At 44.1% G+C, this 24,290-nt stretch overlaps 1 protein-coding gene across 1 annotated transcript in view; it reads right to left on the reverse strand.

The window, feature by feature from the left end:
* Positions 1–24,290, reverse strand: part of LOC106579057 (zinc finger protein ZFPM2) — a 191,272-nt gene that overhangs the window by 83,762 nt on the left and 83,220 nt on the right. The window contains exon 3 of the mRNA XM_045701935.2: positions 10,086–10,184. Within this exon, the coding sequence (XP_045557891.2) occupies positions 10,086–10,184 (99 nt within the window). The remainder of the gene's footprint in view (positions 1–10,085; positions 10,185–24,290) is intronic.

Consider the following 24,290-nt stretch of genomic DNA (forward strand, 5'->3'; position numbering starts at 1 on the left):
GAGTATAGGTGATGTATAGTACATGAGGTCTATATAGTATAGAGATGGTCCTCTGTAGCTCAGCGGGTAGAGCACGGCATCACTGAGTTGAAGTGATGGTTAAGGTGAGTGAGCATCACAGGGTTTCAAATCACCCGACAGGCTTTCTCATTACAATCCAGTCTCTAAATGATTTACATCAGACATACTGTACTGTACTGTACTGTAGGATCTGTTACCATAAATCATCAGACATACTGTACTTTACTGTACTGTACTGTACTGTACTGTAGGATCTGTTACCATAAATCATCAGACATACTGTACTGTACTGTAGGATCTGTTACCATAAATCATCAGACATACTGTACTGTACTGTACTGTACTGTACTGTACTGTAGGATCTGTTACCATAAATCATCAGACATACTGTACTGTACTGTAGGATCTATTACCATAAAATGACTCCCGGCAGAAGGATGTATGGAGCAGAAAGTAAAAGAAAAATGGATACAGCACATGTCATTTTATAAAAATAATTCAATACACAGCCTTTAACAAGAAATACAACAAATATTAGAATATAAATCATATTTTATGAGGCAATTATACACTGTAACAGTAACTGCATCTTTTAATTACAGTAATAGTGCAGTTTGTTCAATTTAAAGTGAAATAAATACATACTGCACATATGCACCTTTTGAACATACAGCATGGGGATTGAAGTCTGTCGAATTCTCTCCAACCTGACTTCAGGCATGCTCAGTATGGACAGAGGAAGTGACTGCCACAGTCATGTGATCCGCTCTAGCTAATCCTGAATCACATGTACATTTTAAGTCACATGGTGGTGGAAAGACTATTGAGAATAGATGGCACCCCAAATAACAACACATCTAATTGACCAAAAAAATACTACTCACTTCCATGACATGCTATAACATAACATATCACCCCCGTTCAGATGGGAGACAAGTGAAGTTCGGTGACGTTGGAGACATTAGGGACATATTTAGCAACATTTTGTGGATGGCTTTTCCCCCACTGCTTCCCATGTCAGTGACAGGGGAGAGTAATCCTATACACAGACTGCTATTGTGAAATGAGAAACTAGCCTCCTTCACTGCCAGAGACCAGATGCACCTCTCTCTCTATCCTAATCTGTAAACGACTTAAAGGAGCCTTATCTCCGGGCTCTTCTGCTTCATTTCATGCTTGATTTACTTTAATTTGTCTGATAGGGCACGAGGATTTGGAAATGGCCCATCTTTCGGCGGAAAATGTTCTGATTTTTCTCCGGCATTGTTATGTGGAGGTTTTTGACTTCTCTCTCTCTAACGCTCTCTCCCTCTTCCACTCTCTCTCTTACTCTCTCTCTCTCTCGCTCTCGCTCCACCCGCTTTCTCTCTCTCTCCCTCCATCTCTCCATTGCTTCCTTGAGAGGGAATCTCGCTCCAGTGCAGCAGTCTGTTTGAGTGCATTTAGTATCGAGCTAACGCAGCAGAAACAGTTTTTCCTTTTCCATGTGGTGGTGGTGTGGTGTGATGATTTTGTGATGGGCAATGCCGACACTAGAGTCTTGTTTGCCTTTCAGATTCTCATTGCGCGCGGTGCAGCCGAGTGCTTCAAACCACAAAGATCTTATGTTTAAGTTAAGAGGCGGCTGGCCCTCCAGTTTAGCAAGTGGGTGAGCGGCAGGCACTGATAAAGTTGCTCCACAACGGAGGAGCCGGGGACGGGGACAAGCAACATGTGTACAGTCAGATGGCTGGCTGATGGAGCTCTATTCTGGTGGCCCACTGACTGACTGACTGACTGACTGACTGACTGACTGACTCAAGTGTTTGCATGGCTCTGGCTGTTCACATCACATCACCAGGGTTTCTCTGGGTTGTTAACGAATGGCAGCTGATCAGTGAGCTGTGATTAGGACAAGTATATCTCTCCACAGATTCTCAATCATCTCCACTCTCCTTCCAATGAGCCAAGCTAGGAACCAACACACAAATGATATATTGTCGTGTCAATAATTACAAATAACTATGATGTTTTTTCAACAGTATAATGCAGTATAATCATAACTGTAATACGGAGGTAGTGAGGTTAAAGCTGTAGCCTGTAATTTGTTTCCATTCTTTCCAATAAATAGGTAACCAAGACAACTTTCTACTATGGAGGGTTTGATTTACAACTTACATATTCAGCCTCTCCCACTCTGACATGCAGTGTTACTGGCCCTCCCTCCAGACAATGGCAGAAACAAGTGAGAAACCACACACACACGCACGCAAGTACTCACACGCACACACACACTGACCATAATACATACACATCTATACACACACACACACACACACACACATACACACACACACAGGAAAGAGCGAGGAGAACATTGAAATTCATCTCACAGCCAGAATTGACTTAATTGCGGGTCTGTGCACGGTGATAAACGGAGTGATGATCCGGCAACACGTCTTTATCCATGCTTTGCTTTAATTAACGCCGGCTTGTTTGTTGAAAAGATGATTAATATGCCAATGAAAATTGCATAATTGAATACCACAACACTCACAATCAGGAAGGAACATGCGGTTTTTTATTAACTTTTTATTATCAATATTATTACTATTATTTGGTATTTTAATTCAGTTGACAACCAGTGCCCGCCCCCCCAACTTCACACAAAACCCAGCTGGAATTGGCGTGACCAGGGGCCAAGCCGGACACAGCTGTTCATCACCACACACACTGTCTGAGAGACAGGGCCACTGCTCTGATATCAATACCTTTCACTAGGAGGAGAGACTGTGTGTGTGTGTGCGTGTGTGCGTGCGTGTGTGTGTGTGTGTGTGTGTGTGTGTGTGTGTGTGTGTGTGTGTGTGTGTGTGTGAGAGAGAGAGAGAGAGAGAGCGAGAGAGAGAGGGTGAAGTTTAAGATTTACATTCCCACAGCCAAACCATATGCATTGATGACTTGAGGTGCTCTGTTTTCAAACGGAATTGAAACAAAAAGTTACCATAAATAGCGCAAATATATGTACATAAAATATGACCCAGTGCAGCTACTCAGAAAGATTCTGTTGAACTCTCAGTGAATCATGGAGGAGCAGCACTGAGAAAGAAACTCAAATATAGTTTATATACTTACAGCAAAATGAAATCCTATGGAGTACAGAGGGATTCAACTTCCTGTAAGTTTCAGTTGAGTAACTCATAGTCTAACATCCTCTCAAATAACTTGCACGAAACATCTCCATGCAGATTTTAAATACACAAATCACATATTCACCCAATTAAGTGATACTTCTCCAAATAAGTAGAAGACTCAGAGGGTGTAATCACTGCAGAACAAACATATTCAGAGTGTTAAAGAAAGAATGCAGCATTGGGAACTAAGTCCCCCAGGGCAGAATCACTGCCAGCAACTGTGTTCAGCTTCATATTTACCAACAGCTTTCATTCTCATTGAATTCTGTCATGAAAAAAGAAACACTGAAAATTAAGATGTGATTTTCCAATGATACAGTGATTATCTTGAAAAATGTGACAATCAATAGAATCTATATCTATTGACTATTTTAATTTCACTGTTGCAGCCGGCAGCCGGCAAACTATTACTCAAAATACCTAGAATGATAATAACAGCAATTTAATTCAGTCCTATTTTAGATGATATAAATAACAACCGTGAAGTTTTGCCATAAAGCCTCTTAGTACAGTATATCGGATCAGTGAGTACATTTGCATGGAAGAACTGCAGCATAAGAGTGAAGTGATTTCTCTAATCTCTTGTTGAATATTTAATCAACACAATCAAACATTCTTTTCATGGTGTGTGGTGTGTGTGTGTGTGTGTGTGTGTGTGTGTGTGTGTGTGTGTGTGTGTGTGTGTGTGTGTGTGTGTGTGTGTGTGTGTGTGTGTGTGTGTGTAGGCTATACATGTATGTCTGTGTGAGGAAGTGAATGTAGTGTGAAGTAGAGAGAGCATAGCAAGTTTCTATTTTGCAGTGTGGAGTACCAGGTTAGATGTTCACCACACATTCACGGCTTGCTCTGGGCCAGGGATGGCCCACAATTTCAGAAAAACCTTGATGAGAAAATGAGTGCTGAGATTGCAGTTTAGTTTCCATGTTTTCATTCCCAAAGTTCCTAGCTGTTGTTCATAGTTTCATCTGAAATCTCATCATTATTTTTCCAATACTTGATAAAACACTTTGAATAAAACCACAGAGAGATAAAACATCCCTTTGAGAGAGAATCGCTATGATGCACGTCCAAATCTGTTGATTTGAGGAAAAAATGTATAAACAACTTGAACGAGTCTCCAGTGTTTTCTACTTTGCTGAAATAAAAGTCCAGACTACGTCTGTAAGTCAACTTAACATGCTTTAGGTACTGTATGTATCTATCAGATGAGGTGGTTGCTACATCCTGGTCTTATGATCATTCTGCCCAGACAGGCAGTTCTACAGATGAGGTGGTTGCTACATCCTGGTCTTATGATCATTCTGCCCAGACAGGCAGTTCTACAGATGAGGTGGTTGCTACATCCTGGTCTTATGATCATTCTGCCCAGACAGGCCGTTCTACAGACGTATGATCTTCATTTTAATACCCTGTTGCAGGAGAATTGTCCTGCAATGCAGGACATGTAGAACTTGTAATGTATGTGAGGTTTAAAAAGGCTTCTGAAGTTTGTAATTTCCATTTGGAAATTTCAGACTTGATTTTCCTTTACGAAAAACGTATCAACCCCTACAAAAATGTCCATTAATTATAATCCACATAATAATTCACATTTCCTGTTGCTGCAGGATTATTGTCCTGCTGTAGCAAACTGGCTCAAATTAAGATCCTACATCTGTATCAAACCATTCAAATGGGTTTTGCGAGCTACATTTCCGGCATTCAAAAGCTCTGCAAACTCCTCCTGAAGGATTCATCTACATCCTAATATTTCCAATCCAATTTAACCCGAGCAGTCGGAGTGGTCTGAGCACTAGTTTACCAATCTCTGCTTTCCAAGACTCTGTGTGCTGAAGGCTTGAGGGGTTCAATCAATGGTGCTTTGATCTCGACTGGAACTATAATTATTTAACATTGTTACAAGGATTTCTCTAATCCATCCTAGCATTAAATCCCTTTTACACCCTCATCTTCTGCAGCCCTAATCTGCATCTGTGCACGGAGTTTGTCTCTTTCTCTCATTCCAGCACCCCTTCCTCCCTCCTTCCTTACCACATCCTCAATTAATAGACTTCAGAGTCAGAATTAAAAATGCACTGTTGCCGTGCAGAACTTGTCAGGTGCCAGAAGAACTCTCATTAACAGTGTGTGTGTGTGTGTGTGTGTGTGTGTGTTCAGGATGGACTCCTCTAGAGGTGCGATGACAACGATCTGTATAGGAAGTGTGCTGTCCCAGCCTGCGGACTGGGGTCGTCTCACAGTTACCTCATAGTGTGCTATAATTATGTAGCCACAAACATGAAGGTGTACGGGGAAATTCATAGCATTTTTTATATCCCATTTGGACAACAGTCCTACTACACTGCATCTACTGTATTATACTGTATCGGCAAAAAGTTTGTCCTGACGCATTCAGGTCATTATCGTCTGGAGTATACCGAGGTAGGATCTTAATTTGATGCACAGCAGGAAATGCAAACTTGTAGTGTATTCGAGGTTTAAAAAGGCTTCTAAAGTTTGTAATTTCCACTTTAAAATGTCAGACTTAATATGACCTAACAGTAAAGTGTATCAACCCCTACAAAAATGTCCATTAATTATAATGCACATAATAATTCACATTTCATGTTACTGCAGGATTATTTTCCTGCTGTAGCAAACTGGCTCAAATTAACATCCTACATCTGTAAAGCCTAATCTGTTTATTTTGGTGGTCATTCTGACTCTCAACAAAGAGGGCCAGCGGTCCCCCTGTCCGTTCCTCAGTCCTCAAATATTTGTGACTCTGTGTTTCACAATGATATAAATAGCAGCACAGCGATGGCAAACATTTGTCGAGGCACCTGCCACGGTATCGTGGCCATCTGCTCTACAAATTCTCCTCGCGTGACATATGTGCATAAAACCTAAAACGTTATTGTTTTCGTGTGGACCAGTAGGCGGGAACATCGCCATCGGCACACACTCAATGGTGGGCCGGAGTAAAAACTGTGAGACTACTGTAGTCTTCATCTGAGGACAGACATGTTTTGCCGTGCAGCTTTTGATGACTTGATGAAGGGGGTGTCGGCCGGCGGGAGATGAAGGGGGTGGGTGGATAGGGGAGGGGTCTGTTCCTGTCTGACCGTCGGACATCGTCTCGGAGGGCCACTCCTTCAGCTGACCCCAACCTGTCCGACCGTGGCTCATGCCCAGCTGGGACAGAGAGAAGGGTAGGTGGACAGGGCTGTGCCTGTTCAGGACCAGTCAAGCAGAAATAATTATGGGCAAGGTGATCATCACTTCTGCTCACTTGTTTGTGTTTAGTGCTCTCCTCCCTTCTCCTTCCCTGCCCCTGTTTCCTTCACAAACCTTCTCACCCAGCTGCTGGTGCAATCTGGGATGCATTATCTTCAAGTAAGACTGTTTGTCAGACATATCTTACTTAGTACAAATAGAGGCAGCGTGTTGTTTAGTTTATTTGAACAGTAAAATGACATGGTATCATGCTAACACCAAGATGGAAGATTACATTATGTTTACAGATATACATCACAGAGTCTGCTTAATCAGCCATGTAAGCCTAAGCTAACAACTGCATTCCTCCAAACGTAGGGAGAACGTTTTACTCTGTACAATATCGAGACAAAACCACACGAGAAGCAACGAGAGAGAGCCTCCTCTGAAGCTAACTGAGTTTCCATGTCTTTTCACGGGGGTGTGGCTCATAAGAGCAGACCAGTAGATTAGAATGTGCAGAAGTTCATTAGAAGCTAACGCTAGCTAAAACCCACCACTCTCATTTAGCCTTGAGGAACAGCGACAGATCTGTATCGGAGACAAAGTAGTCCATGGAAATGAGTGAAGAATAGCAGTACTTCACAGTCAGGTTTATCTCCCATTATAGTACATGGATTTCAAATATCCATGACGCCAAATGAACATGAAACAGCAGATCTCTGTGCTGATTGCTTCAGGGATGACATGGTTATACTGAGAACTCCCTGGGTGTTCTCTGTTCTATGAGAGAACTGACTTCAGAGGCAGAACACCCATCAGATTAATGAGTCACATGGTTCTACTGTCATTCTATACAGGAAGGAACACTGGGAAACTAGTAGTTCTAATGGCTGTGGGTTAGCATGGTGCTGGAAAAACCAATGGCTGTGGGTTAGCATGGTGCTGGAAACACCAATGGCTGTGGGTTAGCATGGTGCTGGAAACACCAATGGCTGTGGGCTAGCATGGTGCTGGAAACACCAATGGCTGTGGGTTAGCATGGTGCTGGAAACACCAATGGCTGTGGGTTAGCATGGTGCTGGAAACACCAATGGCTGTGGGTTAGCATGGTGCTGGAAACACCAATGGCTGTGGGTTAGCATGGTGCTGGAAACACCAATGGCTGTGGGTTAGCATGGTGCTGGAAACACCAATGGCTGTGGGTTAGCATGGTGCTGGAAACACCAATGGCTGTGGGTTAGCATGGTGCTGGAAACACCCATGGCTGTGGGTTAGCATGGTGCTGGAAACACCAATGTTGTGAGTTCGATTCCTACATGGGCCACATAAACATGTGCCACTGTCCGTGTCAACTGTTCTGTAAGTAACTTTGGATCAAAGAGTCTTCTAAACGACTATATTGCAACACTTGATATGTGTTCATCCTTACACGGTACATAACGATGAAAAGATCAATTAGAGAATGTACTGTTGGCTGCTTTTGTCATTTTATCGACAGAGGAAAATGTCCAGGGGTGGTTGGATAGGAAAACCAAAGACAGGTGAGGACGTAACAGCCATTATACGTCCTATTCAGATACACACACTGAGTGATTAAAAATGATCCGATGCTGATCTTTATCGCACCTGCTTAAACTTAAGCCAAGAAATAACAAAGAGAGTTTGAATGCTACCACTATCTGAACATTTACAAAGAGATTACAGCGTAGACAGTCTCAAACTAAATACATTTGCTTTTAATCTCTTTGAACAGGAAGCCATGTAATTTCAAAATGTTCGTATCTGATTGTCTGATTTCCCTCTTTATTCAAATTATAACATGCCCATCTGACTTTTCCAACACAATGGGAAAAATTAAAAAGGGAAATGACCTTTCATGGCAGGCGTGATGGGATAGTGAATGGCATTATTATGCTCAAAGATTCCTTTCTTGCCCACTGCCCACAAAGACAACAGAAGGAGTGGCAGCCACATCTGGTTCTGAAACTATGTCTCTCTCATGGACTAGTAGAACATAAAGGATCTTAAGAAATACTAATGAGACTACCTGGAACTGAGAGGGAGTGCACCTTATCCTAACAAAATGATATTCATTATGTAGATAGTGTAGTAATGATGATATACTAACATATATGAGTATGGGTCCTTGGGGCTTTGACCAGGTAGATAGATACATGCCTGTATGTAGGAGTGGTCCGTGAGACAATAGTGCTATCTCATCTGAAGTCATGTTTCTGGAGTTAGAGTTTGAAAAAAACTCTAAGTATGAGGCAGACAATCCAGGGTCATGTTCATTAGGGCACACTGTATCAAAATGTTTGGCAACAGTAAACTGAAATCTCTATTAGTATTGGACAAGTTCAGTCAGGTAGTTCAGTTAGGTAGGACCTTACTCAGTTTCAAACGTTTTCTCCCTATTGAACACCCCCAACCCCCAGTCAGTCCAGCAGTCAGTGTTATGAGTCTGTAATTCTCAATATTCTGACGGCTAAGGACAGAGAGAGAGAGTGCAAGAGATAGAGAGAGAAAGAGAGATGTCCTGAGAGCGAGAGAGAGAGAATAGAGAATAGAGACAGAGAGATATCGGTGTATAATTACAGCCAGTCAGAGCTCCCATCCCATCCTATCTCCCTTTCAAAGACAGCAGTATTTTTAAGCTCAGCGTTTTCCCCCGGCCCAAAGGGCCTTCTCTTCGTCATGTGATACCTGCTGTCTTTTTGTCATGGTGGCCCCCAGAGTTGAGCGCTGACCCCCTCAGCCCTGTCTCCTGACTGATCACAGTGATGTTTTATTACTGTCGGCCCAGCCTCTCTAATCTTTAACCAGCAATGCTCATTTCTTTCCTCAGATTTAAATGCAAATGTAAAATTTAATGATAAATGCATTATCTGATAGGGGCCGATAACACTGATTCACTGTCAGTATAAAATACACACCGCAGGGGGCTTCAGCACCAGCACAACTTGTCCAAATCCCACTTTTATAAACGTATGTACCTGCTACAATAAATTCTTAAGGTCATATGCATTAGAAGGGAATCATATTTTGTGTGTTCAGCAATGTGGATATAATGCCCTCAACAGTAATTGCTGTGTTGCTATCTTGTTCGATGTATTATCCATCACTTTGATGAAGTGACTTTTAAGACGAACAAAAAAACAAGATACAACCATTTTTCTAAACCCTTGTGAAGAACAGCAAGGGGAATCTGCATGGTAAAATGAGATGTTAAAGAGCAAATAAATATAGTAAAAAAATAATATTATAAGCTTTCTTTTGGGGTTCCATTCTATGTTCAAGCACATATACAATAAGATTAAGAGCAAAGCAATTTCATACACCCATTCAACACTGGTACGCTAACTTACTATTCAATGGTGATAATATACTCATTTAGCTCACCACATCACTTTTCCCAGTTTTTCATCTATTGTTGTTAGGAGCCACATTTTATCCCAACTTTAGAGACTTTTGCGGCTTATATCACATGTGCTTTGCTCTTTCCCTCTCTGGTAGATTTGAAAGCACTCATCCTACCAGGTGCTTTCCATTCCCAGTGGGCAAAATATGTCATTAGATGTCATAAAAAAAAGTAACTTCCTGGTTGAAATATGGCTTTCTGGTTGAGGGATGTCAGATAACTGCCGGACAACCAGACGACAACCACCAGAAGAGAGAGAAATGACGTAAACTTACTTGGTCCATCCCAATCCTCTGGTCCTATGGCTGGGTGTCTGGACTCACTATGCCCATCCATGTCTGACTCCCCTGCTTCTCCACTGCCATCTTCTTCACCTGTAGACAGACAGGGAGATGGGACAGGTTGGTCATACAGTGGCATGTTGAGTGACATCACTCACAGTTAAATCATATTGTTGCCACACCACGTTTGATCGAGGAGCACCCATATAATACAGTTGAAACAACTGTTATCAGTGCCTTCAGAAAGTATTCATACCCGTGGACTTATTCCACATTTTGTTGTGTTACAGCCTGAAGTCAAAATGGATTAAATTAAAAAAATTCTCACCCATCTACACACAATACCCTATAATGACAAAGTGAAAATCTGTTTTTAGAAATGTTTGCAAATGTATTAATAATGATATACAGAAATATCTAATTTACATAAGTATTCACACCCCTGACTCAATACATGTTAGAATCATCTTTGGCAGCTATTACAGCTGTGAGTATTTCTGGGTAGGTCTCTAAGAGTCTTGCACACCTGGATTCTACGATATCTCCTCATTATTCTTAAAAAAATTATTCAAGCTCTGTCAAGTTGGTTGTTCATCATTGCTAGACAGCCATTCTTGCCATAGATTTTCAAGCCGATTTTAGTCAAAACCATAACTACTACAGGCCATTCACTGTCTTCTTGGTAAGCAACTCCAGTGTAGATTTGGTCTTGCGTTTTAGGTCATTGTCCTGATGAATTTCTCTCCCAGTGTCTGATGGAAATCAGACTGAACCAGGTTTTCCTCTAGGATTTTGCCTGTGCTTAGCTTTACTCCATATATTTTTATCCTATAAAAGCTCCCTGGCCTTTGTAGATGACAAGTGCTGAACGATTAGTTCTTTTTGAGGTCGATTCGGTTTCGGTTCGATTATTCAAAAACAATCACGATTTCGATTAAGTTTTCAATTGTTTTATTTTTACATGAAATGCACTATGCATTATGTAGGTTGAATGCAGTAACAACACAGAATAAAACTATTCATACGAGTCGCATGATGATACTGACTGCCCATTACTGCTTATCACTTATTAAAATTACTTTACTTGAATAAAATATTTTAGTTGTGTATATTACATTTTATTTATTCAATGACTTTATTATTTCATTCCAAGTCATCATCTCATCTCTATAGAGCTGCTGCCTATGCTGTCTGCCAAAATCACTATTTTAGTAGTTCTTCAAAGTAAATAAAGCATACTTTTATGACTGCTGAATACCAACTATCAATCACTAAGATCATGTATTTTCAGGTAAAAATACCTCGCAAAGCAACTGCTCTCTATGTATCCGTCCTGATCGAGCATTCTTCTGTCTCTTATATAAGCAGGCGTAGAATAAACAGACCGGACAGGTAGGAGCGCAATGGATTATGGTAATTGTGGTTAATTATCAAGTTCTGTGCTAAACTATGTAGAACATTGGCCTGTTGGAAACTACAACTCCCTACTACATTGCACAGTTCGGGTATGAGCAGAATGAAATGGAACTCAAATAATTGAACCAATGTCCATAAATTAGCTGTTTAAAAAACAAAAAAGAACCAACATTTTGATTAATTGCTCAGCGCTACCGATGACAAGCATACCCATAACATGATGCAGCCACCACTATGCTTGAAAATATGAAGAGTGGTACTCAGTGATGTGTTGTGTTGGATTTTCCAAAACATTACGCTTTGTATTCAGGACATAAAGTTCATTTCTTTGCCACATTTTTTGCAGTTTTACTTTAGTGCCTTATTGCAAACAGGATGCATGTTTTGGAATATTTTTTCTGTACAGGCTTCCTTCTTTTCACGCTGTTATTTACGTTAGCATTGTGAAGTAACTACAATGTTGTTGATCCATCCTCCCTATCACAGCCTTTAAACTGTTTTAATGTCACCATTGGCCTCATGGTGAAATCCCTGAGCGGTTTACTTCCTCTCTGGCAACTGAGTTAGGAAGGATGTCACTATCTTTGTAGTAACTAGGTGTATTGATAAACCATCCAAAGTGTCATTAATAATTTCACCATGCTCAAATTGATGTTTTTTTTATTTTTACCTATCTACCAATATGTGCCCTTCTTTGCGAGGCATTGGAAAACCTCTCTGGTATTTGTGGTTGAATCTGTGGTTGAAATTCACTGCTCAACTGAGGGACCTTACAGATAATTGTGTATGTGGGGTACAGAGACGATGTAGTCATTCAAAACTCATGTTAAACACTATTATTGCACACAGAGTGAGTCCATGCAACTTATTATGTGACTTGTTAAGCACATTTTTACTCCTGAACTTATTTAGGCTTGCCATAACAAAGGGGTTGGATACTTATTGATTCAACATTTCAGCTTTCATTGTTAATTCCTTTGGGGTATTGTGTGTAGGCCAGTGACACAAACTCTCAATGTAATAAATATTACATCCAGGCTGTAATACAACAAAATGTGGAAAAAGTCAAAGGGTGTGAAAACCTTTTGAAGGTACAGTAACTAATGTTAAAGGTCTATGACTCAAAACAAATAAATGGTTATGTTAGCTATATATAACCTTTTCTTAACATTAAGCAATGTCACCCCTGCAGCTTTGAATACATTACCTTATTGTTACTATGTAATAGTCCAGTACAGTGCATTGAATTGCAAGAAGTATCAAGTGTGTGTAACTGTGGGAGCAGAGGCTGATGCAGCTACAACACTGTTATCTAGCGGAGTTCCCATGAGTTACCATACAGGAGGAAGCCCAAGTTTAGCAGGAAGGAAGGAGGAGCAAGAAAGTTGGGAGAGCAAGAAAAAGAGAGGGAGAGAGAGGAAGGTGGCTATTTATTACTGTTTGATCTATTGTGGAGTGGCAGAGGATGCAGAACCGCAGATTTACAGTCTCAGGGCTGAGGCTCAGAAAGAGAGAGAGAGAGCTAGACAGAGAGAGAGAAGGGGGAGAGAAGGGGGAGAGGGAGAGGGAGAGGGAGAGGGAGGGGGGGAAAGGGAGAGGGAGAGGGAGAGGGAGAGGGGGAAAGGGAGAGGACATACCCAGGGATATTTTGCTATCTATCTCTAACCTGGGAAGTAAAGTGCTTAAATGCCTTGTTGAACATACAGCACTACACAGCCACAGCAGCCACTGTAATGGGAATGCTACTTACCACGTTCCTAGATTTTCTTTGAAAACCTCTTGTGTTTTGCATGTCCAAGTCCACTATATAGACCCAGACAATGAAGTTGTTCTATAACAAACCCCTTGTCTTGCTCTAAACCCAATACATGCAATGTGGCTAAAAACACTAGCACAGTGGGGGAGACTGTTGGATAAGACCGTCTGCAAAATGATTAGAATGTAAAAATGTCTCCAGCTCTGACTTCAGTCTGCTGGTGGTAGGCGTGTCCTTAGTGGAGGGGATACTTAGTTCTATCTGGTCATCTTTTCCGTTGCTTTGATGTGTTAAACCTACAGAGTACGTCCAAGGGCGTTGATGGGTTATTATTAGACTTCATTGAAGAAGGAAGCAGAGGGATGGATTTAGTCAGAGCCTTCTGATGTAAAGGTACTATGATTACTACTACTACTACTGGCTCTGGCTAAAAGTAGTGTACTATATGGTAAATAGAGTGCCATATCAGACACGTCTATACAGTCCAGAATAAGGCCTTAACATTGTGTCCATCCTGGGTTCATCTTCAGATCAACCAACACTCACTACGCTTCTTTGGCTTTCTACACACATGGCTCACTTCAAAGAAGGCAGCAAACATTGCCAAAAGGATAGCAGCTTCCTGCCTCTCTGTGAGAGAGAAAAAGAAACGACAAGTGAAGGAAGTCTGCAGCACTGTCCTACTAACAGCAACATGAGGTCACAGTGACCCAGTTTAGCTTATGCAAGTGTCTGCTTGGGATGGCAAAATTCTCCCCCTTTCCTTCCTTCCCAGTAGGTATTATCAGTGAGCCCATTCTCTGAATCCGCCTCGCTATTTACTGTTGGGGGCCTGGAGTACAGTTAGCTGGAGACGCTCTTTAGCATACTGGGGATCACTAGGCGTTATGACGAGGATAACAAAGGGCGAATATCAACAGTTCCTTTCAGTGGAGCGAGTTTAAAGAAGTCGGGTGAGATAACATTAAAGGCAGTACCTTGATCTCAGGCGAACATGTTAAGCCCTGCAATGAAACGTATTGGAAGTGTTTAATTACAGCTCAGGAAATGAAGCTACAAGATGATTCCTTAATTAAGCAGTGATTACAGATTCTCTGCTGCCTTCTATCTAACCACGGTTTGCAATGCATTTTAAACACAATCGCCCAGGCAACCTCACAGAGATTAACAATGTCACAGGCAAGCACTGGGCTTGATGAAGTTTCCTCTCTAGTGAATGTCACACGGGAAACCAGCGAGGAAGAGCATGCTGTAGCAGTATGTAGGCTACAGTGTGATAAAAGATACAGGGATACATACAGCCTCTTCATGATTTCAATGTGCATGAGCTATCTCAAAACCTTTTTGCCATACGAATAGACTATTAAAGCATTCTGTTTCATTCAGAGGGGGCTGTGTTAGATATCACTTATTTCTTGCGGTGTTATCAAAAGATACAGATTGTCAATGATCTACATTATAGTCTATGTCATAATAACCTACCGCTGGCTAAAACTCTTTCCTTGTGCAATTAAATGAAGACATTTAGGGGTGAATGAGAAAGAGAATGTGTCTGAGAGTGAGGATGGAAAAAGGTGGAGTGAAGAGTATGGGATAGGGTCGGGTAGCATGGGGTAGGGTTGGGACAGCATGGGGTAGGGTAGGGTAGCAGAAGAATGGGGTAGGGTTGGGTAGTATGGGGTAGGGTAGGGTAGCAGAAGAATGGGGTTGGGTAGTATGGGGTAGGGTTGCATGGGGTAGTGTATCATGGGGTAGGGAGGCTAATATGGGGTAGGGTTGGGTAGCAGAAGAATGTGGTAGGGTAGGGTGGTATGGGGTAGGGTAGCATGGGGTAGGGTAAAATGGGGTAGGGTGGGTAGTATGGGGTAGGGTAGGGTAGTATGGGGTAGGGTACGGTAGCATGGAGTAGGATAGCATGGTGTAGGGTAGGGTTGGGTAGCATGGAGTAGGGTAGGGTAGGATAGAATGGGATAGGGTAGAATGGGGTAGGTAGGGTAGCATGGGGTAGAGTAGGGTAGGGTAGCATGGGGTAGGGTTGGGTATCATGGGGTAGGGTTGGGACAGCATGGGGTAGGGTAGGGTAGCAGAAGAATGGGGTAGGGTTGGGTAGTATGGGGTAGGGTAGGGTAGCAGAAGAATGGGGTTGGGTAGTATGGGGTAGAGAGGGTAATATGGGGTAGGGTTGGGTAGCAGAAGAATGTGGTAGGGTAGGGTGGTATGGGGTAGGGTAGCATGGGGTAGGGTAGAATGGGGTATGGTAGGGTAGTATGGGGTAGGGTAGGGTAGGGTAGTATGGGGTAGGGTAGGGTAGCATGGAGTAGGATAGCATGGTGTAGGGTAGGGTTGGGTAGCATGGAGTAGGGTAGGGTAGGATAGAATGTGATAGGGTAGAATGGGGTAGGGTAGGGTAGCATGGGGTAGAGTAGGGTAGGGTAGGGTAGCATGGGGTAGGGTTGGGGCAGCATGGGGTAGGGTAGGATAGCAGAAGAATGGGGTAGGGTTGGGTAGTATGGGGTAGGGTAGGGTAGAAGAAGAATGGGGTAGGGTTGGGTAGTATGGGGTAGGGTAGCATGGGGTAGTGTAGCATGGGGTAGGGAAGGGTAGTATGGGGTAGGGTTGGGTAGCAGAAGAATGTGGTAGGGTAGGGTGGTATGGGGTAGGGTAGGGTAGCATGGGGTAGGGTACAATGGGGTAGGGAAGGGTAGTGTTGGGGTAGGGTAGGGTAGTATGGGGTAGTGTAGGGTATCATGGAGTAGGGTAGCATGGTGTAGGGTAGGGTTGGGTAGAATGGAGTAGGGTAGGGTTGTATAGAATGGGATAGGGTAGCATGGGGTAGGGTAGCATGGGGTAGAGTAGGATGGGGTAGGGTCGCATGGGGTAGGGTAGGGTGCATTGGGGTAGGGTGGGATGGGGTAGGGTAGGATGGGTTAGGGTAGAGTTTCACGGGGTAGGGTTGAACGGGGTAGGGTAGCATTGGGGTAGGGTAGCATGGGGTAGGGTAGCATGGGGTAGGGTGGGGTAGAATGGGGTAGGGTTGGGTGGCATGGGGTAGGGTAGTGTATGGTAGGGTAGAATGGGGTAGGGTAGGATGGGGTAGGGTTGCATGGGGTTGAGTAGCATGGGGTAGGGTAGGGTAGATTGGGGTATGGTACGGGAGCATGGTGTAGGGTAGGGTAGAATGGGGTAGGGTAGCATGGGGTAGGGCAAGGGGGCATGGGGTAGGGCAAGGGGGCATGGGGTAGGTTCAGAGCACATTGTACGTTAGGGCAGGTTTGGCGGGCATGTGTCAGTGAGCTGTTAGAATCAGGCCTCCCTATCGCTGCTTCATCAAAGGACAGCCTCTCCAGCCAAATCACAGTCACACACAGTCGGGTGCCACACATCCGGGTCAATAAGCTTATAGGCGATTTACACAAACAACTCCTCCAGCAAGGTAGGAACAAAGTCATATTGGCTTTTTGTCTCCCTTTTAGCATTGTCTCTGCCAAGGAAGCCCTTGAAAATGTCAATCTGGTTCGCGTACGACTTTAAGGAGCTCAGAGCCGTCTAATCTGACCAGCCAGCCAACAGACAGGTTGCTACTCCCTCTACACCGTCTTATTGCAGCATAGAGAATGATGATGTTTAAATGATGTCAGTAAAGCAAACGGTTACTGTATGTTTAAACCACCATAGGATGTGTAAGGTTAAGGTTAGGATTTAGGGTTGGGTTCGACCATAGATCTACGTTAGTCTCAAGGTTGTCATGATAACCAAACTGCTATCAAGATCACATCGCTTTCTAATGAAGATAAACTAGCTAAATCTATTCAAAGGCAAAAGACAGAAGGTCATTCATGTTTAAAGAAGGTTGTTGATACAGCAAATACCATGTCGTGATCAGCCATTCCAAAAAGACACTGTCTCCACCAAAGTCAAGCATAGCTGTGAGACTTCTGTCTCTGCTCTCAGAAGAACCATTCCAGAGAATACATCATACATCTTCCAGAGATACGGGCAAAACACCCCACCAACACTATGCAGTGGAGCTCTCCAATGAAGGGAGGTTATTAGTGAATAAGCCTTGCCACTGTCTCTTTAACTGCCAATAAATTCCCATCATTACAGAATCTGGCAGTTTTCCTGGGCGTCTGCGCGGGGTTTTATCTCCCTCTCTCTCCAGTCTGGGAGCATGTAGATCTGGCCCCGTTAGATTGTCATACTTAACAAACATTCAGGATTCATTTCCTCCACTGAGTCAAATGGGGCTAAAGGGATGTCTCGATTCATCTTATCACGCCACAAATTAGCATTTCCCATATTCCTCAGCATCAACTGCACATTAAAATTCCACATTTACCATTCCAGGCACTGGGCTGGCAGCTGTGGCCCCAAAAAATGTCTTCTGTTGGTGGATCCTGATTATTTCTGAATGGCACAAAGAGTGGCACATGAATTCTGCCACTTCATGTTTGTTGCTATATGTCTCTGACTGACTATGATTCAGATTAGCCATTGAAAGGTCAAATCGAGGGTCAATGTGATTTTGTATTTACCACAATGAGTATCCTACCAGATATTCAGGTCCCCTTCAACTGTGAGAAAGTAAACTGTGTATGACTGCATTGTAATGCCCTAATTTGGTTCTATTACCGTTGATTGGAACAAAAATGCAATCATCTCATTCTTACAAATGCAATTACATTCATGTTATATGGTCACTGTATGCACTTTGCTATCATCAGAATCAATAACAATCTATGTACATTAAAGCTGCTTTTCATCATCAGTAAATAGGTGAATCTCTCTCTCACACACACACACACACACACACACACACACACACACACACACACACACACACACACACACACACACACACACACACACACACACACACACACACACACACACACACACACACACACACAAACAGAGCAGCTTGTGCCAACACTGTGTTAAACTTCACAGACATCCCCATCCTCTTCCCACTCATATTTCCACAACAATAAAAAGGGGTACAAGAACAAGGTGAAATTTCACAATGTCAGTAAAAGAGATGCCACTCTTAAAATAAAATGGCATCTTTCTCACAATTATGGCTCTGGGAGTGACAACAGAGTATAAATCCTGCCTCTGCATTTAGTTCACTAGCAGGTGGACCATGCACAGGAAGTTGTTTGAGGAGAGATTATTTAAACTCCAAGGTTGTTTCTGCAGGGGTGTGGAAGGTGGGGGGGTGGAAGGTGGGGGTGTGTGTGGTTTGTCCAGAGTGCTCATGGGTAGAACCCCTCTCTCTAACTGAATGTTGGTTCACATGTTCTCCTCTCACAGAGCTTCCCTGTTCTATTCTAGCTGGCTACTTCATTTCACACCAATGTATGTCATTTCAGAGCCATTTTGACATGTGCTGTCACTGACAGACAAGAGCCTCTCTATCATTTCATGGTAGATGAGTAGGCATGGGTAGAACTGAAGAGTGACACTCCAAATAGTTGAAGGTGCCCACAAAGTGGAACGCTTACACAGTTTGCAGAAACACAGATTACATACATGACATTCTGAATAAAAATGTGTATAAGGCACAGGGATTCTGGGAAAGAATAGACTCATTCTTTGTTAAAACATTGGACGACGCAGGCCTCCCGAGTAGTGCAGTGGTCTAAGGCACTGCATCGCAGTGCTAGCTGTGCAGCTAGAGATCCTGGTTCAAGTCCAGCCTCTGCTGCAGCCGGCCGCGACCGGGAGACCCATGGGGCGGCACACAATTGGCCCAGCGTCATCCGGGTTAGGGGAAGGTTTGGCAGGCAGGGATGTCCTTGTCCCATCGCGCTCTAGTGACTCCTGTGGCAGGCCGTGCACAATGCACGCTGACATGGTCGCCAGGTGTACGGTGTTTCCTCCGACACATTGGTGCGGCTGGCTACCGGGTTAAGCGGGGATTGTGTCAAGAAGCAGTGCGGCTTGGTCGAGTCGTGTTTCGGCGGACGCACGGCTCTCGACATTCACCTCTCCCGAGTCCGTACTGGAGTTGCAGTGATGAGACAATACTGTAACTACCAATTGGATACCATGAAAAGGGGTAAAAGTAAAATAAAAACATTGGATGACGCAACAACAACAACAACAACAACAAAAATGTATGACGTATGCTGCCAAACAGACACAACAGCTGACTTAATAAGACTCAAGTGCTCCAAGCAGCTGCTAAAAGACAAGGTGACGACATAGTATGGTGTGTTGGCGTATCTTCACTACACAACGCATAGAGAACCAGCAAAGGTCCCCCTCGCAAAACAGGTTTCTGACCTCAAGGGTCTTTTCCTGGTTAAAAGACGTAAACAAAAGGTCATCAATAACAGGTGCAGGACAGGAACAGAAGAATGCACAGGTTTCAGAGTCAACCAACCATGGCCCTATGAATTTGGTGAAGAGTCTCAGTCACGACCAAGTCAAGTCAAGCTGGGGCGTCAAGGTGCTCCCACCAGTTATCTGAAGGAGGCCCTGCCTTTTCTGGAAGGGTAAGACTGACGGGTAAGACTTTGGTGGCATTCAACTTCTTGACCTTTGCGCCTTTAAGCGGCTTTGCTACTTCACCGCACTCCGATCAAAGTTAATAAGTGCTTCATATGTTAATGAAAATTGGTCCTCCTCTTTGTGTTCCCACAGCTTTTTAATACCTATTATAGGCGCCAACTTTTAATGGAGGTTTTAGGTCCCTGTGACAAGCCCATTTCGCAGAGTGACTACACAGATACAAGGCTAAGCTAAGACCACAAAGTCCCACAGTGTGGCTCAGTGGAGAAACCTTCCTTCACAGGGGAGACCGTATTCTCCGAGAGGGAGGAGAGAAGGAAGAGAAGGAAGAGAAGATAAAGGCCATGGGATGAGTGGCTGCTTTAAAACCTACGTTCAACTCCACACCGGACTAATTACACCACAGCCATCACATTTGAGAGGGTTTAGTTAATCAAGGGGCCCTTTTTTTCTCCTTCTATAGTCGAGGAATAACACACTTAAACCGTTTAATGCTGGTCCAGGATTGCGTCCTGTTTAAATCGCAGGCACTTTCAACATAAGTGGGGTAAATTTAAGCCACTCAGACACAGGTTTAAATGAGGTTTAAAGAGATCTCATTGAGCAATGGAACATGGCTGGAAAATGGCTATACCTGATGATTGAGCAGAACTTGCAACGAGAAAAGAAAATAAACTTGGTAGGACTTGATAGGACATCACTTGGGTTTTAAGAGGAAGTGGGACACTTAGCTAAGCTTAGATAGTGAAAGTAAAAAAAAATCTGACTGGTAAAGCTTGTACATGACAAGGGAAAAATTATTTAAGTATCTCGAAAATAACAGTTGGCACTTCGGATAACTCTTACTTTATTCCAAAACATCAGAAAGTGAAAGAAGATTTGAGGCTTGGTCTTATCCAAGACAAAGGAGGTATGAAATGGTTTCTCCAGGGCTGTGAATCCCAATCTATTCAGTGGTTCTCCTGTTGCAGTGCATAACTCTCACAATATACAGTTATACCAAAGGCATAGGGAAGGAGGTGTTGCTGTTAAATCACATTTTGGGACGTTTTCAAAATATATATTTTTTTACCTTTTTTTGAGGAACAAAGGGGCACAGTTATTGATAGGATTATTGAGGGCATAGCCTATGCAAAGCATGAAAATAGTTCTTTTTTGAAGACGTTTTCAAATCCTAAAAGTTTAGAGGTGTGAAAAATAAAGAATAATTCAAAACATTTCTTGTTGAAGGAAAATGAGACGTGAGACATTCAAAGAATTGGTTCTTCATTAAAAGGCAAATTTATGGCATTCATGAGCCAGTAATTCTGGGGACACCTGGGGCACCATAACCCAAGAACTGGGGGTATGTGTGTGTGTGTGTGTGGGCATGTATGCAGCTCTGTGTATGTGTGTGACAGCTCTGTCATCTTCACACTGTATCCTGGAGCAGGTCGTAACTGAACTCCTGTGATGGCAGGGTGTGACCAATATGAAACTAAAATAAAGCAGCAATCTAATTGAATTGGAGTTCAAAGAGTAGTTGGTGGGTTTGACTGCGCTAGGTGTTTTGTGGCTGATAGTCCTCCCAGCAGTAGGAGGTAGGTTTGACTGAGCTAGGCGTTTTGTGGCTGATAGTCCTCCCAGCAGTAGGAGGTAGGTTTGACTGCGCAAGGCGTAATGTGGCTGATAGTCCTCCCAGCAGTAGTTGGTGGGTTTGACTGAGCTAGGCGTAATGTGGCTGATAGTCCTCCCAGCAGTAGTTGGTGGGTTTGACTGCGCTTGGCGTTTTGTGGCTGATAGTCCTCCCAGCAGAAGCAGGTGGGTTTGACTGCGCTAGGTGTTTTGTGGCTGATAGTCCTCCCAGCAGAAGCAGGTGGGTTTGACTGCGCTAGGCATTTTGTGGCTGATAGTCCTCCCAGCAGTAGTTGGTGGGTTTGACTGTGCTAGGAGTAATGTGGCTGATAGTCATCCCAGCAGTAGTTGGTGGGTTTGACTGCGCTAGACATAATGTGGCTGATAGTCCTCCCAGTAGTAGTTGGTGGGTTTGACTGCGCTAGGCGTTTTGGGTTTGACTGCGCTTGGCGTTTTGAGGCTGATAGTCATCCCAGCAGCAGTTGGTGGGTTTGACTGCGCTAGATGTTTTGTGGCTGATAGTTCTCCCAGCAGTAGTTGGTGGGTTTGACTGAGCTAGGAGTAATGTGGCTGATAGACCTCCCAGCAGTAGTTGGTGGGTTTGACTGAGCTAGGAGTAATGTGGCTGATAGTCCTCCCAGCAGTAGTTGGTGGGTTTGACTGCGCTAAACATAATGTGGCTGATAGTCCTCCCAGCAGTAGTTGGTGGGTTTGACTGAGCTAGGCGTTTTGTGGCTGATAGTCCTCCCAGCAGTAGTTGGTGGGTTTTACTGAGCTAGGTGTTTTAAGGCTGCTAGTCCTCCGAGCAGTAGTTGGTGGGTTTGACTGCACTAGGCGTTTTGTGGCTGATAGTCCTCCCAGCAGTAGTTGGTGGGTTTGACTGCGCTAGGTGTTTTGTGGCTGATAATCCTCCCAGCAGTAGTTGGTGGGTTTGACTGAGCTAGGCGTAATGTGGCTGATAGTCCTCCCAGCAGTAGTTGGTGGGTTTGACTGAGCTAGGCGTAATGTGGCTGATAGTCCTCCCAGCAGTAGTTGGTGGGTTTGACTGCGCTAGGCGTGATGTGGCTGATAGTCATCCCAGCAGTAATTGGTGGGTTTGACTGCGCTAGGCGTTTTGTGGCTGATAGTCCTCCCAGCAGTAGTTGGTGGGTTTGACTGAGCTAGGCGTAATGTGTCTGATAGTCCTCCCAGCAGTAGTTGGTGGGTTTGACTGCGCTAGGTGTTTTGTGGCTGATAGTCCTCCCAGCAATAGTTGGTGTGTTTGACTGAGCTAGGCGTTTTGTGGCTGATAGTCCTCCCAGCAGTAGTTGGTAGGTTTGACAGTGCTAGACGTAATGTGGCTGATAGTCCTCCCAGCAGTAGTAGGTGGTGGGTTTGACTGAGCTAGGCGTTTTGTGGCTGATAGTCCTCCCAGCAGTAGTTGGTGGGTTTGACTGCGCTAGGTGTTTTGTGGCTGATAGTCCTCCCAGCAGTAGTTGGTGGGTTTGACTGAGCTAGGAGTAATGTGGCTGATAGTCCTCCCAGCAGTAGTTGGTGTGTTTGACTGCGCTAGGCGTTTTGTGCCTGATAGTCCTCCCAGCAGTAGTTGGTGGGTTTGACTGAGCTAGGTGTTTTGTGGCTGATAGTCCTCCCAGCAGTAGTTGGTGTGTTTGACTGAGCTAGGAGTAATGTGGCTGATAGTCCTCCCAGCAGTAGTTGGTGGGTTTGACTGAGCTAGGCGTAATGTGGATGATAGTCCTCCCACCTGTAGTTGGTGGGTTTGACTGCGCTAGGTGTCATGTGGCTGATAGTCCTCCCAGCAGTAGTTGGTGGGTTTGACTGCGCTAGGCGTAATGTGGCTGATAGTCATCCCAGCAGTAGTTGGTGGGTTTGACTGCGCTAGGCGTTTTGTGGCTGATAGTCCTCCCAGCAGTAGTTGGTGGGTTTGACTGCGCTAGGCGTGATGTGGCTGATAGTCCTCCAAGCAGTAGTTGGTGGGTTTGACTGCGCTAGGCGTTTTGTGGCTGATAGTCCTCCCAGCAGTAGTTGGTGGGTTTGACTGCGCTAGGCGTTTTGTGGCTGATAGTCCTCCCAGCAGTAGTTGGTGTGTTTGACTGAGCTAGGCGTAATGTGGCTGATAGTCCTCCCAGCAGTAGTTGGTGGGTTTGACTGCGCTAGGTGTTTTGTGGCTGATAGTTCTCCCAGCAGTAGTTGGTGGGTTTGACTGAGCTAGGTGTTTTGTGGCTGATAGTCCTCCCAGCAGTAGTTGGTGTGTTTGACTGAGCTAGGCGTAATGTGGCTGATAGTCCTCCCAGCAGTAGTTGGTGGGTTTGACTGCGCTAGGTGTTCTGTGGCTGATAGTCCTCCCACCTGAAGTTGGTGGGTTTGACTGCGCTAGGCGTAATGTGGCTGATAGTCCTCCGAGCAGTAGCTGGTGGGTTTGACTGCGCTAGATGTTTTGTGGCTGATAGTCCTCCCAGCAGTAGTTGGTGGGTTTGACTGCGCTAGGTGTAATGTGGATGATAGTCCTCCCAGCAGTAGTTGGTGTGAGCTGGGAGTGTTCAGAGTACTGTACTGGTTCAGAGGTAGGGAAGTGACACGCTATGTCACTACTCTCCAGTGGGAATGGAGGGCCTCCATAGGATCCTCACAGAACCCCAGAGAGAGAGATACATAGAGGGAGAGAAACAGAGATACATAGAGGGAGAGAAACAGAGATACATAGAGGGAGAGAAACAGAGATACATAGAGGGAGAGAAACAGAGATACATAGAGGGAGAGAAACAGAGATACATAGAGGGAGAGAAACAGAGATACTTAGAGGGAGAGAAACAGAGATACATAGAGGGAGAGAAACAGAGACAGAGATACATAGAGGGAGAGAAACAGAGACAGAGATACATAGAGGGAGAGAAACA

Source organism: Salmo salar, chromosome 02 (assembly GCF_965601325.2).
Source record: "Salmo salar chromosome 02, fSalSal1, whole genome shotgun sequence".
Classification (NCBI taxonomy): domain Eukaryota; kingdom Metazoa; phylum Chordata; class Actinopteri; order Salmoniformes; family Salmonidae; genus Salmo; species Salmo salar.